This window comes from Manduca sexta, chromosome 26, assembly GCF_014839805.1.
Source record: "Manduca sexta isolate Smith_Timp_Sample1 chromosome 26, JHU_Msex_v1.0, whole genome shotgun sequence".
Taxonomy (NCBI): Eukaryota; Metazoa; Arthropoda; class Insecta; order Lepidoptera; family Sphingidae; genus Manduca; species Manduca sexta.
Window position 1 is genome coordinate 1,936,327 of NC_051140.1, and position 15,726 is coordinate 1,952,052.

At 38.9% G+C, this 15,726-nt stretch overlaps 2 protein-coding genes across 2 annotated transcripts; both read left to right on the forward strand.

Moving 5' to 3' along the window:
* The first annotated feature begins 49 nt into the window (after positions 1–49).
* LOC115450161 (clotting factor C) lies at positions 50–7,014 on the forward strand. Its single transcript, XM_037443666.1, has 7 exons — positions 50–114; positions 1,936–1,995; positions 2,720–2,881; positions 3,322–3,440; positions 3,865–4,041; positions 5,837–5,996; positions 6,522–7,014. The coding sequence occupies exons 2-7, from the start codon at positions 1,959–1,961 to the stop codon at positions 6,857–6,859; spliced, it is 993 nt and encodes a 330-aa protein (XP_037299563.1). The 5' UTR covers positions 50–114; positions 1,936–1,958; the 3' UTR covers positions 6,860–7,014.
* Positions 7,015–8,353: 1,339 nt separating this feature from the next.
* LOC115450175 (modular serine protease) lies at positions 8,354–13,124 on the forward strand. The gene is made up of 6 exons (XM_030178162.2): positions 8,354–8,587; positions 9,149–9,313; positions 10,109–10,227; positions 11,082–11,258; positions 11,986–12,145; positions 12,747–13,124. The coding sequence occupies exons 1-6, from the start codon at positions 8,551–8,553 to the stop codon at positions 13,043–13,045; spliced, it is 957 nt and encodes a 318-aa protein (XP_030034022.2). The 5' UTR covers positions 8,354–8,550; the 3' UTR covers positions 13,046–13,124.
* Positions 13,125–15,726: the final 2,602 nt, after the last annotated feature.

The window sequence follows — 15,726 nt, forward strand, 5'->3', positions numbered from 1 at the left end:
ATAATCTTCTAAACGAACCTCGAGGTCAATAATGGCATTAACCGGTTCAATTTTGTCTTCACTATTAACAAATCCTCTCCCGTGTGCGCACGTACCGATTTTTCGAAAACAGAGGTAATATTATTTTATTTTTCATCATCATTCACCCATTGGAAATCTAGTGTTGAACATAGGCGTCCTCTAGTAATTTCATGACAAACTTGTTTAACGTGCCATGCATCCAGAAAGGTCTTGTAAACTTTAATTTTATTATTTATCATATTTTTACTTTTAAAATATGCATGTTTTCTGAGATTATCTTTAATATTCGCTTTCGTAAAGGCAAACGGATCCGCTATCATGAAACATAAAAGCATTTCATCAAAAAATGTGCACAAAAATACCGCATTAACCGATTATCAATATTCTTTCTCGCCATTTTTTCAATTGCATTAATGTGTTACGTGCTACTTTGATCTTTCCCTTGGGACTTTGGAAAATTTACCTTTCAATAATTATAATCCTGAAATTGTTATCATTTTGGAACTGCGAGAATAAGAGTCAAGGGTTTGGAGCAAGCCTGCCACGGTAGCTGCTGGCGAATACTTGAAATAAATATTTAAGAACAATATATTTTGCGTGCATTTCGAGGGTAGAATGATTTGTTTTAGTTATGTCGGAAACATTACTTTCGTCGACGCACTCTAAGTGCATCGAAATTGTTATTAGATTACATTATTTTAGCAATTGCAAATGCTTTTAAACCCGATATCAGATTCAAGACAAGAATCTAAATTTTAACTCGCAACCTAATTAATGTTTTGTGGAATTAACTGTAGTTTATAGATACATAGAATTAATCTATACTTATATACTAGTATACATATAAAGCTGAAGAGTTTGTTTGTTTAAACGCGCTAAACTCAGAAACTAGTGATTCTATTTGAAAAATTCTTGTGGTGTTAGATATAATTAGCCCATTTATCGAGGAAGGTTTTATAACATCACGCTATGAACGAAGAGAGCGGAGCACTAATGAACAAAGTTGCAAAAACGGGTAATTTTTTTTCCTTTTGAGATCTTTCATTGCTTGCGCTGTGTAGACGGTTAAGTTATGCAACAATAATGGATGACTGAATTGTTCCTCTTCAAAATTTCTAAAAAATATATTATAAATAAAGTCACCCGCCGCATCTCTCTGCCTGTTAGAACGCAATAAACTTAAAAACTGCCCAACAGATTTCGATGAAATTTGCTTTAGAGATAGTTTGAGACCATGCGAAAGACTTACCCCCTTATTCATAGGCGTTATTTATGTAAGCACTATCTTTGCTGTGACAACAAGTCTGTTTCTCAGAAGATAATATTGAGATACAACTTGAATCTAGTTGGCTGTCAGATAAACAAAGCTGAACAAACAGCAAGCTGTCAGATAACAAAGCTGAGAAACAGACTTGTTATCACAGCAAAGATAGAGCTTAGATAAATAACGTCTATGAATAAGGGGATTAGTCTTCTTGCTATCCTGGGATATACAGCGGGATTTTTATCCCGAAAACCGCTTACACACGGGCGAAGCCGCGAGCAAAAGCTAGTTATAAATATAACTAAACTTAACCAAACTTTATGTAGAATCAGATTTAACAACCGGTCACGATTTCTTAATAATAGCAATTTTTCTTATGTTAGTGAGTCATCGTGTCCGTCAGCCTAGTCAAGCTCGGAAATCAATGAGGCCGCATAAAATTATGAAGTTCTATCAGAATTTGCTTCCTTACATTTCTTCCCTTTACCTATCGCGATCTCATTAATAACTATATTATATTTGATTTATTCTAAAGCTTTAGATTATTATATTTTAGAGCTCTGTGTTTGGACAGAGGCCATTACAAAAGTAAACAATAATTTATTTACGTCAATACGGTGCTTACAAAATATTATAATTCACATTCACAGCAAGCTACAAGTCAACTGCAAAGATGAGACTTCTGTTTTTATTCTTCTTTGCGTCTATCGGTAAGTTGGTTCTTTATTATTTGACCTTAGGTTGCGCGTGACTGGTATTCTTTAGTTCAAATATGACACAACTAGCAAGTGTTATTATATTTTGTAATCTATATATATTTTTGTTGTTGTTATTTGTTTGTTATTGTCAGGAGAAGGTTCTTATGAAAGAAAAAATTCAAGAAATTGCGCGGAAATTTAGAAAATTTTATGAAAATATTAATTTTATATAACTGTCAATTATTGTTTGAAATAACTGTCACCGTTTGAGAGAATGCGCGCTGCAAATTCATAGTTAAGACGGGACAACGTCTGTCGGGTCAGCTAATTTATTATGAGTTGTACGTTTGATCTGGTTTGATCTAAACTAATATAAAAGCTCATATTTATTTTTGCATTATTTGTTATGGATAAACTCAAAATATAAAAAAAAAACAATTAAATTCTATCAGTTATAGGAAGCTACATTTCCTAGGAAGGATATATTTTTTATCCGCCCCTTTAACGATCACCGTACACAAGGTGTTAAAACCCGCCATAATGGCCCACGTAAGTGTGTCGCGTTCTACGATAAGCCTGTGTATATCTAGTACCAACAGGCCGGCATAATTGTGTCGACTACCGAGAGGTAATCTGTCGTTACTCGACATTCCATTGGACCCCACATCACTTACCATCAGATGCAGTCGGGTCATTCACGTTTACCAAAAAACAATGATTCTCATGTGCATTCAAGGTATTCCCGCACCATTTTGCGATGGAGGCAAGGGAAAAATCAGCAGGGGAAGACGAGTACACTCCATATCACCGCCGTGGCACGTCGGGTTATACAAGGTCGCTAAACGTCACAAGCAGATATGCGGTGGTAGTATTGTTACTACAAACGCGGTCTTAACAGGTGGGTAATAGATACAAAACTTCATTTTATTATACAGGGTCATTTTGACACCGCGTTAGTAAATGAAACCACATACTTATCTACTTGGAAATAACCAATAGTGTATAAGAATATATAGGGAATTAATGATTGAATGTCTCCTAGCCGAGTTTCGAACATGGTGGATAATCTCAACGGAGATCAGCTGGTACATAGGAGATACTATACAGTGGTGCTCTCTCTGTTCCTCCACTCACATAGTCTGTTGAGAAGGCAATCCGTCATAACCGAGGAGGAATTAGGCGTTGCACCAATGGCTGTACGTACCTACTGCTCGAGGCACGGATGTATCACACCGCCAACTTTCTGACTCCGAGCCATTGGGTCATTTTTGAAATGGAAAAACCCTGTCATAATTGAAATGTAAATAAGAAAGTAATAATGTTGTATCCGTGTTCTAGCCGCGCATTGCTTCTCCCAAGGCAGGGATATGCCCTCTCCGACCGACTACGCAGTGGCTGCTGGCAAGCTATATCGAGGGTGGAACAATTGTCGTGATACAACAGCGCAGAAGTCTCAGGTGAGCACTCAATCGCAGGAACAGACAAGTATACTACCGCCCAGCCTTCATGGGGGGCAACTGAGCAGTTATGTTGGGGTTGCAGCCCCCTGCTGCCCGCCGACGACCCCCCGATGGCTTCTATTAGTCGCCACTTACGACAGGCAGGGAATACCGTGGTAGATTTCTCCAAACGCCCCCAATCCACGGGGCGGTGACAAGTATCTACCTGACTGGATAGAAATATATTATCTATACCGATTATCAATGTTTTCATTAATAGGAAGCTACATTACTTCTGAATGCTACAGGCTTTATCCCGGAAAAATAAAAAGCGGGATTTTTTTCCAAAAAAATTAATCTGTATAAAAAAAACTCTGAAATGATGCCAAATTGATCGCGTTATGGCCCGCCCACTCTTTTCATCTGGTTCTTTCTATTGCAGGTAAAGGAAATAAAGGTTCCTCCACATTACCAAGGAATCGTGGCGAACTTCCAAGACGACATCGCAGTTGTTTTCCTTGTCAAGCCCTTTAACTTCAGTTCGACTGTGGCGCCGGCGGGTCTAAGTTTTGACCCTGATTTTGACAAAGAACAGCTGAAAGAAGGAGAATGGGGCAAGGTATTTGCTTATGTTTTTATACATTATCCTACACGTAACACTAAATAATGCGAAAAAGGATAGATATACCGAAGTGTCCCTCGATTCCTGCCGGCTTACCTTTACGTAGAATCTAAACATCATTAGAACGATTTGCAGACTACTATTACAGACGGCAGGGTTCCGTTTCAGAAAACTTCACTTTGCGCGCTGCCTAACATTGATAGATATCTCGACTTATTGGACATCTTCAGCCGCTAGAGCCGTCTTGTGGCAGCCAGTCGTGGCCAAGCTGGTCTTATTAGCATTTTAGGGACACATATACGCACTATTATATATTAAGGTTTAGAAGAGTTTATTTCTCATTAAGAATTGCATACATAATTCACTTAATAAGAAACAATGTTTAAACCTAAGATTAATGTTTAGAGCGTACAAAACTTACGTAAAATAAAAACGAAACAGGGATAATAACGAAAATGTGGGTAAACAAACAATAATTAGACAGAAAGAAACTCGATAGTAGCCAAGCTGAACATTAGTGCATGATTTGATTTTACTGGATGAGGAATTGATGGCATAATCTCTTGTCCCAATGTTTTTTTTTAGTTACTTATTCTATTTATGTGTTTAGGTATACATGTAAGCAATATTGAAATTAAACTAATTTTCCGGATTCTATCGCGGTTTTCTGTTTTTTTTTTTTTTTTTATTTTTCTCCCGACGTTTCGAAGACTTTGCAGCCTTCATGGTCACGGGGGGGACTGAGGTGTTGTTCATCCGCAAAGTCAAAGTTACAATATCTACCTACATTTTACAATTATACAACTTTTTAAAATTTTAGCTGTTGGTGGTCCGATCTACGCAGAATGAGCTCACAGTGTCTTGAAGTCTGGCAGCCGGTCTTTTAGGTTCCGATTTAATTAAATGTAGAACTGGATCCCACGCCTGTGCAAGCTTCCAACCATCTTCCCTATTGAAATTAGGATGTTTTTCTCCCGGTTACCTCTACAAGAACCGGGAGTATACAAAATAGATTGCAACTGTGGCCTCTCTTATATCGGGCAAACAAAAAGAAATATAGGGACCCGCGTAAAAGAACATATAGCTGACGTGAAACACCGACGCTCGACGAAGTCTGCAGTCGCTGAACACTCTGAAGGAGGCGTCAATCATTATCTGCGACTAGACAAGCCACAAATCCTCGCCAAAGAACACCGATTCCTGCCCAGGATGATTCGCGAGGCTATTGAAATTAAAAACATCCTAATTTCAATAGGGAAGATGGTTGGAAGCTTGCACAAGCCTGGGATCCAGTTCTACATTTAATTAAATCGGAACCCAAAAGACCGGCTGCCAGACTTCAAGACACTGTGAGCTCATTCTGCGTAGATCGGACCACCAACAGCTAAAATTTTAAAAAAGTTGTATAATTGTAAAATGTAGGTAGATATTGTAACTTTGACTTTGCGGATGAACAACACCTCAGTCCCCCTCGTGACCATGAAGGCTGCAAAGTCTTCGAAACGTCGGGAGAAAAATAAAAAAAAATAAAAAAAAAAAAAACAAAAAACCGCGATAGAATCCGGAAAATTAGTTTAATTTCAATGTCTAACATTCGCGTAAATATAAGAAATCATTATGTAACCAATAGCCAGGGATCAAATAGCGGAACCTCATCCCCCCTGACGCCGGTGTGAGAATAACATTCGCTTAAGTTATCAAGTTATAACTGGATAACCTATAACAGTTGTGAGGAAATAAAGAAAACCTGTAATAATTGAAAAAAAACAACCAAGGACATGGATACTTCCAGGTCGTCGGCTGGGGTCTGACGGACGAGAACTCACCGCCGTCAGAAATGCTCCAAGAGGCCTCTCTACCTTACATACCCATCGAGAAGTGCATAGACGAGAGCCCCGTGAGCTTCAGGAGCAGCATCACCGGGGACAAGATCTGCGCCGGATATACCAATGGTAAATGATTTGTAGTAACAAAGTATATTTATTTATATTTATATACAGTGAAGTATATAGGGGGACTTAATGCCAAAGGTATTTTCTACCAGTCGACTATAGAGTGATGCATAGATAAACATAGTATTTGCATTACTCAATAGTCAGATAAATAATTTTATGAAATAGCGCGTAAAGCCGTTGGTCTTGCGCCTAATCTCTCTCCGGTCATGTCGGATTGCCGTTTCACCGAACTAAGAGAGTGGAGGAACAGAGAGTGCACCTGTGTTATTGCGCCCACACTTGTGCACTATGATATATACTGCGTACCTGGCTGATCTCCGTTGAGATTAGCCGCCGTGGCCGAAATTCAGCTAGGAGGGATTCATTTAGTTTTATGAAACGTATATGATTATATAGTAAAAATAATAATAATAATGTATATACATATATTATAGAATAATATAAGTATATAAATTTGTGCCACGAATTAACAAACTCCAATATAGGTTATCAGATTTTTTTTAAGTAGAGTGGTGGTTCCAGGCACGGCGGTGTGTCGCGGCGACAGCGGCGGCGGGCTGGTCTTCTTCAGTGCGGTAAAGGACCATGAAGACTACCATCGAATCACAATCCTCCGCGGCATTGTTTCCACGTCTCCCACCTCAAACAACGAGTGCAACATCTACACCTGGGCTACCTTCACCCACCTGCTCAAACACGAACACTTTCTGAAGTCCGTATTGCCTGATCTAGTAGAGGAGTCAATAATGCCAAAAATACTAATAAAGTATGGCGTCGATGACTCAATACAAGGAGAGCATTACGAGAAATCATTACAAGCAGAAAATTGTAATTGTGTATGTCCTACCCCCAATTGCTAGGATATGGAGACTTGATCAAACAGCTTTTTGTATTCTGCTCCCAAATATAACAATAATATTAGATTTTTTTATATATTAAACATGATAATTTCGCTAATCCTTACTCCCAAGGGAAGTTCCAATAAAAACATAGTTTGTAAAGCGACTAACTGTGTTTAAAAGTTTAAGTAATGATCTAATACAGACTGTTATTTGGAGACGAGGTGTTTTTTTATTTCCGACGCTGTAGATAGCAAAGTGGGAGACAAAATAATGATTGTCGAGACTGCCATCGAGGTATTGTTGCTTGCCATCCCGTCTGATGTTTTTTTTAATTCATGCACGGCCATGGGACCTCACTAAGAAGTGGGGTCCAATAGACTGTCGACTGACGAGAGATGATTACCCCTCAGCAGTTGAAACAATTATGCCGGCCTGTTGAGCCAATATCGCGGGTTTTAACGGCTTGTGTACGGTGGTCGCTATCCGGCCCTACTAACCACACTAGGTGCAAGTTGTATAGACAGAGCTATAGAAACTACATACTATACTAGTGGTAGGGCTCTCATATCTCAGGACATCTCATGTCTCAGGATGGCGAGCGCGGAATACCAAACAATACTTTATAATTCAAGGTGTTGGATGGTGTTTCTACTGTTTATGGGCGATCGTATTGCTTACCATCAGGCGAACGGAAAGCTCGTCTCGTCATCCAAAGTAATAATAAAAAAAGCTCGCACCGGTTGGTAACGGCACTGATCATATAATTAGTGTATTAAATTGTACTAGTGCGTGGTATAAAATATATCCTACCACCAGCAAAATGAAATCATTCCTGATACGTACACTGCCTGCGCGTCCTACTTATGCAAAAGTTCCTGATCACAAAGCGTCTACTTCGCACTTGAACCGTGTTCTCCGGTTGTATAAATAACTGCTTATGTGTAGACCCTTTGAGATGACGAAACACGAAATAATTACGGGGAAGTACCATTCCAATATAAATAAACTAATTAATCAATCAATGCGAATATCACAGACGCCATAACACAAGATAATTATGATAATAATATATATGTAATTATGAAGAATTGTGTGTAACATAAAACAAAGACCCCGGTCTCGTCTGTCTATCTGAACGAAATAAAGTCAAAAACTACCAAATTTAATAACTTACACTAAGTTACTTAAGTTTGAAGGACATTGTAACTGTTTTAAGATGGCAAGCGCAATGGAATACCAAACAATACTTTGTAATTCATGGTGTTGGATGGTGTTTCTACTGTTTCTGCGCGGTCGTATCGCTTACCATCAGGCGTATGGCAAGCACCTCTCGTCATACAGAGCAATAAAAAAATGTCCAGTAATGACTAACTACAATATATACACTGATGCCCGGCCCGAAATATAAACATAATTCAAATAGACTTCTATCGATATTAAAACGCGTGTTAGTGCGTCTCTAATAGGCAGTGACCCCGAGACCTTACGATTAATCGTGGGTAAATATTAATAAACAGAAAATACATCGCATGGAAACTAGTTAGCCAGACTGATTCTCGGTTAACAGTGACCTAAGTTATTAGTAAAGTTGATAATTCATTTACTCAAGTCAGAATATAGTGCAAGCCTATTTCTAGAAATTATTATAAACTTTACCAAAAGTACTCCTCGGTGTTAGTGAAAAAGTCAGCAAATTTTAAAAGGAAGAGATGACAATAAAATACCTTTTATTAGTTATGTATTTCGGTAAGTAAATAAGTACAATCGTTTATATCTGAAGCTTTTTTAAATGTGTATTTTTATTAACAAAAAACATTTAAATCACCGCGCAAACGCTGTCAAAAGACAATATCGAAATAACTACTCCTCCTGTATAAATTAAAATTGAAAAAGAAACAATCAAAGGATTAATGTAAGGGATAGTTCGAACTCATTCGTATATAATTTGTGTATGTTGTGAACCAAACAACACATTATTATATCGAATGAATATTAATTTGTTTATCCTCGAGTGAAACGCCTCATTCCTTCTTTATTTCCCCAACTCTAACTTATATTATAATTTTTTCGGCACCTTTAAGCTTTTAAAGTATTGAATTGAAAAAATTACTAAATAACAACAGTAATAAATGACTAATTATTAGACTTAATGTATCAATCAATCTTTGATAATTTAACAAAGATTAAAATACAAATTCAGTCGGTCTTTCTAAAAAATTACAACATTTGATTCATTCATCGTTGGTATTTTTTCTTAGTATGTCAATTATTGCCTAGTATTTTAATCGTTTTTTCTTTTATTTTAAGTATTCGGCGCATACGCAGGCCGTACGTATGGACCAAAAATAAGTAAAGGTTACCGCATTCACATGTCCATGGCCCCGTGGCACGCGGGGCTATACACGAAGACCTCGACTCCGTACAAGCAGATATGCGGCGGCACCGTGATCGCCAAGAATGTTGTCGTGACAGGTGACCATATTCCGACAAACAGACTGACATTGCTTAGGGATGTGAGTTCGGATGGATATGATTTTTATTTAATCAAACATGACAAAATTACTGCCCTGTACATGATTGTCAACGTGTTGCCATCTAAACAGAGAATCGAATGACAACAGATGGCTGTCTCATGTGATTTGACACAATCTGCCAGCCTACTGAGCTGCTTCTTCACGCTACGGCGAAGGACGCAGGATCGTAAGGAGAGAACACGCGCGCCGGCAAACTACTCTAAAGCCTGATGGTGCAGCAAGAAAAGAGTTAACGAATCTATTTGTTTTGGGCCGTAATGGGTACCGAAGCCAGCTCCGTTTGAATAACGATTGGATTTTGAAAGACTTATCGAACGCTGGGTTATGAAGTAGGAGTTTCGGAGTGAGAGATGCACGCTGGTGAATATGATAATGTTCACACATGATACAAGTCTACAAACAAGAAAAATAATAAATTCCTTGCAACATTAATGACATTATTATTTGAGGAATTCAAACCACATATTTCGATAAATCTAGCTCTAAAACACAGGTTTGACGAACTCGGTTCGTGATGTCCACAGCGTTGGACTCCGAAGCCAAATTGTAAACTATTTCCAACCCGACTAACCCTATCTGTACTCCAATGCTCGCAACAAATAATAAAAACAAAGAAATGTAATTTAGTAACTTTCTCATTTAAAAATTGAAAATGAAATAGAACAGTACAGTGTTATTACCTTGTTTTATATTTGTCACTTTCTTTAATCTATCCATTGTATTGTTTATCTAGCTGCGCATTGCGTCACTGTGGATCGTGTTGTATTGCCCGCGTCGCAGTTTGTAGTGGGGGCTGGCAAAGTATACCGCCCGTGGAACGACACTCACGATGTCGGTGCTCAGAAATCGGATGTGAGTAAATGTGCAGGTATTTAATGCGAAATGTTGAGTATATCTCTAGAAAGATAATCGTTAAATGAAATGCTTGCTAAATAATCTCTTCGTAATGCTTAGGGCTATCCCTCTAAAGAGGGGAATTCAATCTTTAAAAATTGAAATAATTGAATTGACACACGAAGTTGCCTCTAAATTACATAATATATTTTTGAAGAATTCACCATAATCGTTAATATCTCATCTTCTCCCAGTGACCGTCATGAGCCGAGGTTTATCACTTGTTAGAAGGTTGTCCTCAACATGAATGCTTAATTATCAAGGATTGCAAGGGCCTAACGCGATTACCCAAAAGTTCAGTTGGGTCTTAAATTGGGGACAAACGTAAATCCAGTAGAATTAATACTTACTTTTCGGGGGGTTAAACGCCTTATCGCTACCATTACTTGGGTGTAGCTGTTATGTTTGTTTCACCGGTCTTACGACCAATGTCGGTCTTTAGCTCTATATATAATATATGTCTATACATCCTTTAACTATATACCATCCTGAACCCTCAGTGGGCTTCTTTGGCGCACACGGGACGACTCCAGGATATGTTTAGCTAACCCTGCCATGATCCTGATGACTAGCGAAAAATGTGACGTGTCTTCACTATTTGAGATTTCGAATATTCCGTTTTTATTATGCACAACTAAACAATGTTTTTGGTTGAAGAGCTAGTCAGTTAGGTATACCGAAAGTTGAAATAAAGCAACCAAAATCTCAGAACATTTTACTTTAACAAGCTTTTGTTCATGATATTCGATTTTCTTAATTATTATTTATAATGTTTTTACAATCATGATCACTACAACTTCTTGTCTTTCCAGGTGAAAGATATAAAGGTACCACCACGTTATCAAGGAGTGGTGACCAACTTCCAACATGACATCGCGCTTCTGATTCTCACCACCGAGTTCACCTACAACGAGCACGTGAAGCCTGCCTGCTTAAACTTTGATGCTGTTCACGACGCGGAGCAACTAAGGGAAGGACAGTCGGGCAAGGTGACGTCTCTCCATACATTTATTCTTTAGAAAGTAGAAATACCCACAAAACAATTGTTTTTCTTATACGACTAAGTGACCCCACTGCACCAAATGGTAACTGGGAAGAGTTTCAATAGAATGGGGACTGACGAGAGATGATTACTCCTCGGCAGTCGACACAATTGTGAATCGACGTGGACCTATGGCGGGTTTTAACACCTTGTATACAATGGTCGATATCCGGGCGGATATAAAATATATCCTTCCACCAAACTACTAAAGTGGTCTGGGTGGAAACGTGTTATAATAATAATATCAGCCCTGTATTATATACTTGCCCACTGCTGAGCACGGGCCTCCTCTACTACTGAGAGGGATTAGGCCTTAGTCCACCACGCTGGCCTAGTGCGGATTGGTAGACTTCACACACCTTCGAAATTCCTATAGAGAATTGCTCAGATGTGCAGCTTTCCTCATGATGTTTTCCGTCACCGTTAAAGCGAACGATAAATTCACAAAGAATACACACATGGTTTTTTAGAAAAGTCAGAGGTGTGTGCCCTTGGGATTTGAACCTGCGGACATTCGTCTCGGCAGTCCGTTCCACACCCAACTAGGCTATCGCCGCTTTTTCTGTGTAAACTGTGGAAACGTGTTAAATGCATCCATCTCCACTTGCATCTAACTTCTAAAAATTATCAAAAATCATTTTGTCACTACTATTATTTGAGTCTTTTGCGTGCAGGTTATGGGCTGGGATCTGACCGGGGAGAACTCAGCTGCATCTCAAGTGCTGCAAGGCGCTACATTGCCGAACGTTGCCATTGACAAATGTATAGACCAAAGCCCAGTGAGCTTCAGGAGCTTCATTACCGGAGACAAGATCTGCGCTGGATACAATAATGGTTAATATTTCCAACTCCTCGCTATCTTTCTTTTTGATTACTCTTTTTTTTTTCTTCTTTCTCTGAGACTAGGCGAGCTTCAGTGCTCGGTGTCATAAAATGCGTGCCACTGCTGACCCTGGCTTACAGGAGTTATAGTGGTGTGTGTGAGGGTGGTAAAGTCTATATAAAGCTGAAGTTTAGTATGTTTGAACGCGCTAAACTCAGAAACTACTTGTTCAAAATGAAAACTTCTTTCAATTTGAGATTTCGTATATTCGTTAATGTATTTATCTAGCTTAACTAGCAATTTTAATTAGGCACCGACTCTAAAATTGGTATCCAATATATACTTGTTATGTGAAATTATTTATTGGTTTTGAGTGGTTTTTGAAGGCGGTTTAATTTTTTGTTAAAATTATTTTTTATATATTGTCATTTTTTCTTCTTTTATCAACCCACCGCAAAGAGTATTATAATATTCGAATATATATTACAATATATTTATCTGTGTTTTGTGTTGTGTTATGTGTAAATGTTAACGTAAATTAGTTTAGCCGAAACTGTCCGCGCTTACAATGATGAACTAATATATAATAAAACTATCGATAATGTCCAACAGGCACGGCGGTGTGTCGCGGCGACAGCGGCGGCGGGCTAATCTTCACTGCAATAATGAACTCCCAACTGGCGACGATCCTCCGCGGCATCGTCTCCACGTCCCCAGCTACGGAGAACTTGTGCAACATCTACACCTGGGCCACCTTCACCCACCTGCTTCCACACGAGCACTTCGTGAAGGCGTTCGTGCCCAACGTAGAGGAAGGTTGCGGCACACCAGCTAACGGCGTCATCGGGACACGTTCATCTTTAGTATTAGGCAGAAATTATAATTGCCCTTGTACATGCCCTGGGCAATAGCATATGAGAACCAATTCTGAGCATTATAATTATTTATACTATGTAATAAAGATAGGCCAATTGTTGACTTGGGTCGAAAGGCTGTTCTTTTATTGAGTTGTTCACTATGTAGGCTGGTGGTAGGATATTTATATCCGCCCGGATAGCGACCACCGTACGCGAGGTGTTAAACCCGCTTTAATGGCCCTTGTAAGTGTGTCGCGTTCTGGGATCAGCCTGTATATCCGTTCCAACACATCGACAGAATTGTGTCGACTGCCGAGGGGTAATCATCTCTCGTCAGTCGACATTCTATTGGCACTCCTCCTACCATCAGGTACAGTGGAGTGACTTAGTGGTGCCCGTATAAAAAAAGCTCCTAAAAACTCGTTTTTATGCTTATAAATCACAACGAATAAACAGGTACATGCGGCCAGTGGCGAAGTTGCGGGCTGTGTCGTTGATAAGTGTACGCTGCCGCCTTCTAGATCGCTACAAGACGGCAGCGTACACTTAAGGGATCTGCCTGTGTTTATCCGGTTCCAACAGGCTAATACTTGTATCGATTGTCTAGGGGTAATCGTCTCTCGTCAGTCGACAGTCTATTGGATCCCACTCCACCTACCATCAGGTAAGGGAGTCACTTTGCCTTTGCTCATATAAAAAAAATACTAAGCTGCTTCTTCACACTACGGCGCGTGTGCGTATATAGTAGGTACATGCGTATAGGCTGGTTTTAGACGGAACGCGTAAGTCACTTAATCGTCCACCTACCGGACACTGGGATATATATTTTTTTTATTTTTTCCAAATATTTCGACTGGAGTTTATATTTATTTGTCGAATTGTGGCGAAACAACATCACTATCGTGTGTCAAGAATGTTGTTAGGGGGTTGGGGGGGGCTCTCTACGCTATTGGTCCACAAGTGTAACATAGTCGGTGTTCAATGCTGTATTAATTTAAATTATAAATAAATATTGTCATAGATATGCTAATAGATGGTGTTGTATAAAAACTATAAATAATTGAATGGCGATGTCAAGATTCGCTTACCAATATACATAAGATTTCAAATTCAAAGAAATAAATGTCTTTCTCACCGATATGTAAGTTTTATTTTAATATATTGCTGGATATTTTGGGGACGTTGAACAGTCGGGGAGGGGTCATAACATCATGAAATTTGTATGAAGTAAATAAAAAGAAGCGGCGATAGCCTAGTTGGTTGTGGAACGGACTGCCGAGACGAATGTCCGCAGGTTCAAATCCCAAGGACACACACCTCAGATTTTTCTAAAAAAAATATGTGTGTATTCTTTGTGAATTATCGCTTGCTTTAACGGTGAAAGAAAACATCGTGAGGAAACCTGCATATCTAAGAAGTACTCTATAGGAATTTCGAGGGTGTGTGAAGTCTACCAATGCGCACTAGATCAGCGTGGTGGACTAAGGTCTAATCCCTCTCAGTAGTAGAGGAGGCCCGTGCTCAGCAGTGGGCAAGTATATAATACAGGGCTGATATTATTATTATTATATATAATTCATGGACCCTCTTTTAACACGGAGCTATCTGTTTACGGATTTCTGCCAGACTCGCCGGTATAAACTGGCTTGCCGATTAAAACCACGCCATTCACCTCTCTCTCCCTTATAAACATCGCGGAGTGCGCAAGTGCATGTAACTGCAACCATCGCAGGAGTCGGCTCTTGGACACCGCCTCACAGTATCCAAAGAATGAGACCTTGATAACATAACGTGTTACGTCGATATAAATATAAAAACGAGTTATATTTAAACCGATATATACTTCTAGTTTTCCTGTTAGCTTAATGATATCATTTGCCGATTATCCTTTATGAGATCATCACGGCTTAGAAATGTGTAATGAATGAACCCAAGTCTATAACAGTGGTATCGGCAGTTGTTAACATCTTAAATCATTAAAGAAAAACACAATAAGCGTCTCAAAAACTTTAATAAAAGCATATCGATAAGGATATCCATTTCTGTGAGGAACTCCGCATAAATAAAATGTAAATTAGATAAAATATATCACGGAACAAAGGAAATAACAAATATCATTCTATTTCCATAAAATAAATGATAAACCTAGCCAATAGCTACAAATCTCTCTCGGAGTATTTTCCAAAAAATATTCGTAATCTGTAATGCACAATGGATAGTAGAAGAAAGTGCTTAGATTCTCGATTTTAATGGTCATCATTGATAAATAATAAATATATCAATAGTATGTACGACTGACTATTAAAAAATAAATATAATTGGGTTTTTCCATTTTAAAAATTACTCAGTCGCAACTCGGAGTCAGGAAGTTGGCATTGTTATACTCCCATCCCTTAGAAAGCAAATAAAGCCATCAGTTCTGCGCCTGATCTCTCTCCCGACATTCCGAATTGCCGTCTCACATACTATGATGGTGAAGAAACAGATAGTGCACCATAATATCTCTAGCATTCCTGGCTGATCTCTGTTGCGATTGGCCGCCGTGGTCGAAATTCGGCAAGGAGGGATTCGTTCATTCTATTCTAAAATGGCCACAATCCTACACAATTATTGGAACAGCAATAGAAAGCAGATATCCATTTTTGGACCGAGTTTATAACCTTAGACACGCCTTGACCTTGCTATCTGGAAATATATCATGAGAATATAAGTTTCCGACGACCGACTTTAAAATC

Excerpts from the sequence above, each read along its gene's own strand:
- LOC115450161 (XM_037443666.1), top strand. The coding sequence starts at position 1,959 with ATGAGACTTCTGTTTTTATTCTTCTTTGCGTCTATCG. Across the intron at positions 1,996-2,719 it reads ATTCTTCTTTGCGTCTATCG|GTATTCCCGCACCATTTTGC; the intron begins GTAAGTTGGTTC and ends TGTGCATTCAAG. Across the intron at positions 5,997-6,521 it reads CTGCGCCGGATATACCAATG|GCACGGCGGTGTGTCGCGGC; the intron begins GTAAATGATTTG and ends TGGTGGTTCCAG.
- LOC115450175 (XM_030178162.2), top strand. The coding sequence starts at position 8,551 with ATGACAATAAAATACCTTTTATTAGTTATGTATTTCG. Across the intron at positions 10,228-11,081 it reads TCGGTGCTCAGAAATCGGAT|GTGAAAGATATAAAGGTACC; the intron begins GTGAGTAAATGT and ends TTGTCTTTCCAG. Across the intron at positions 11,259-11,985 it reads GGGAAGGACAGTCGGGCAAG|GTTATGGGCTGGGATCTGAC; the intron begins GTGACGTCTCTC and ends TTTTGCGTGCAG.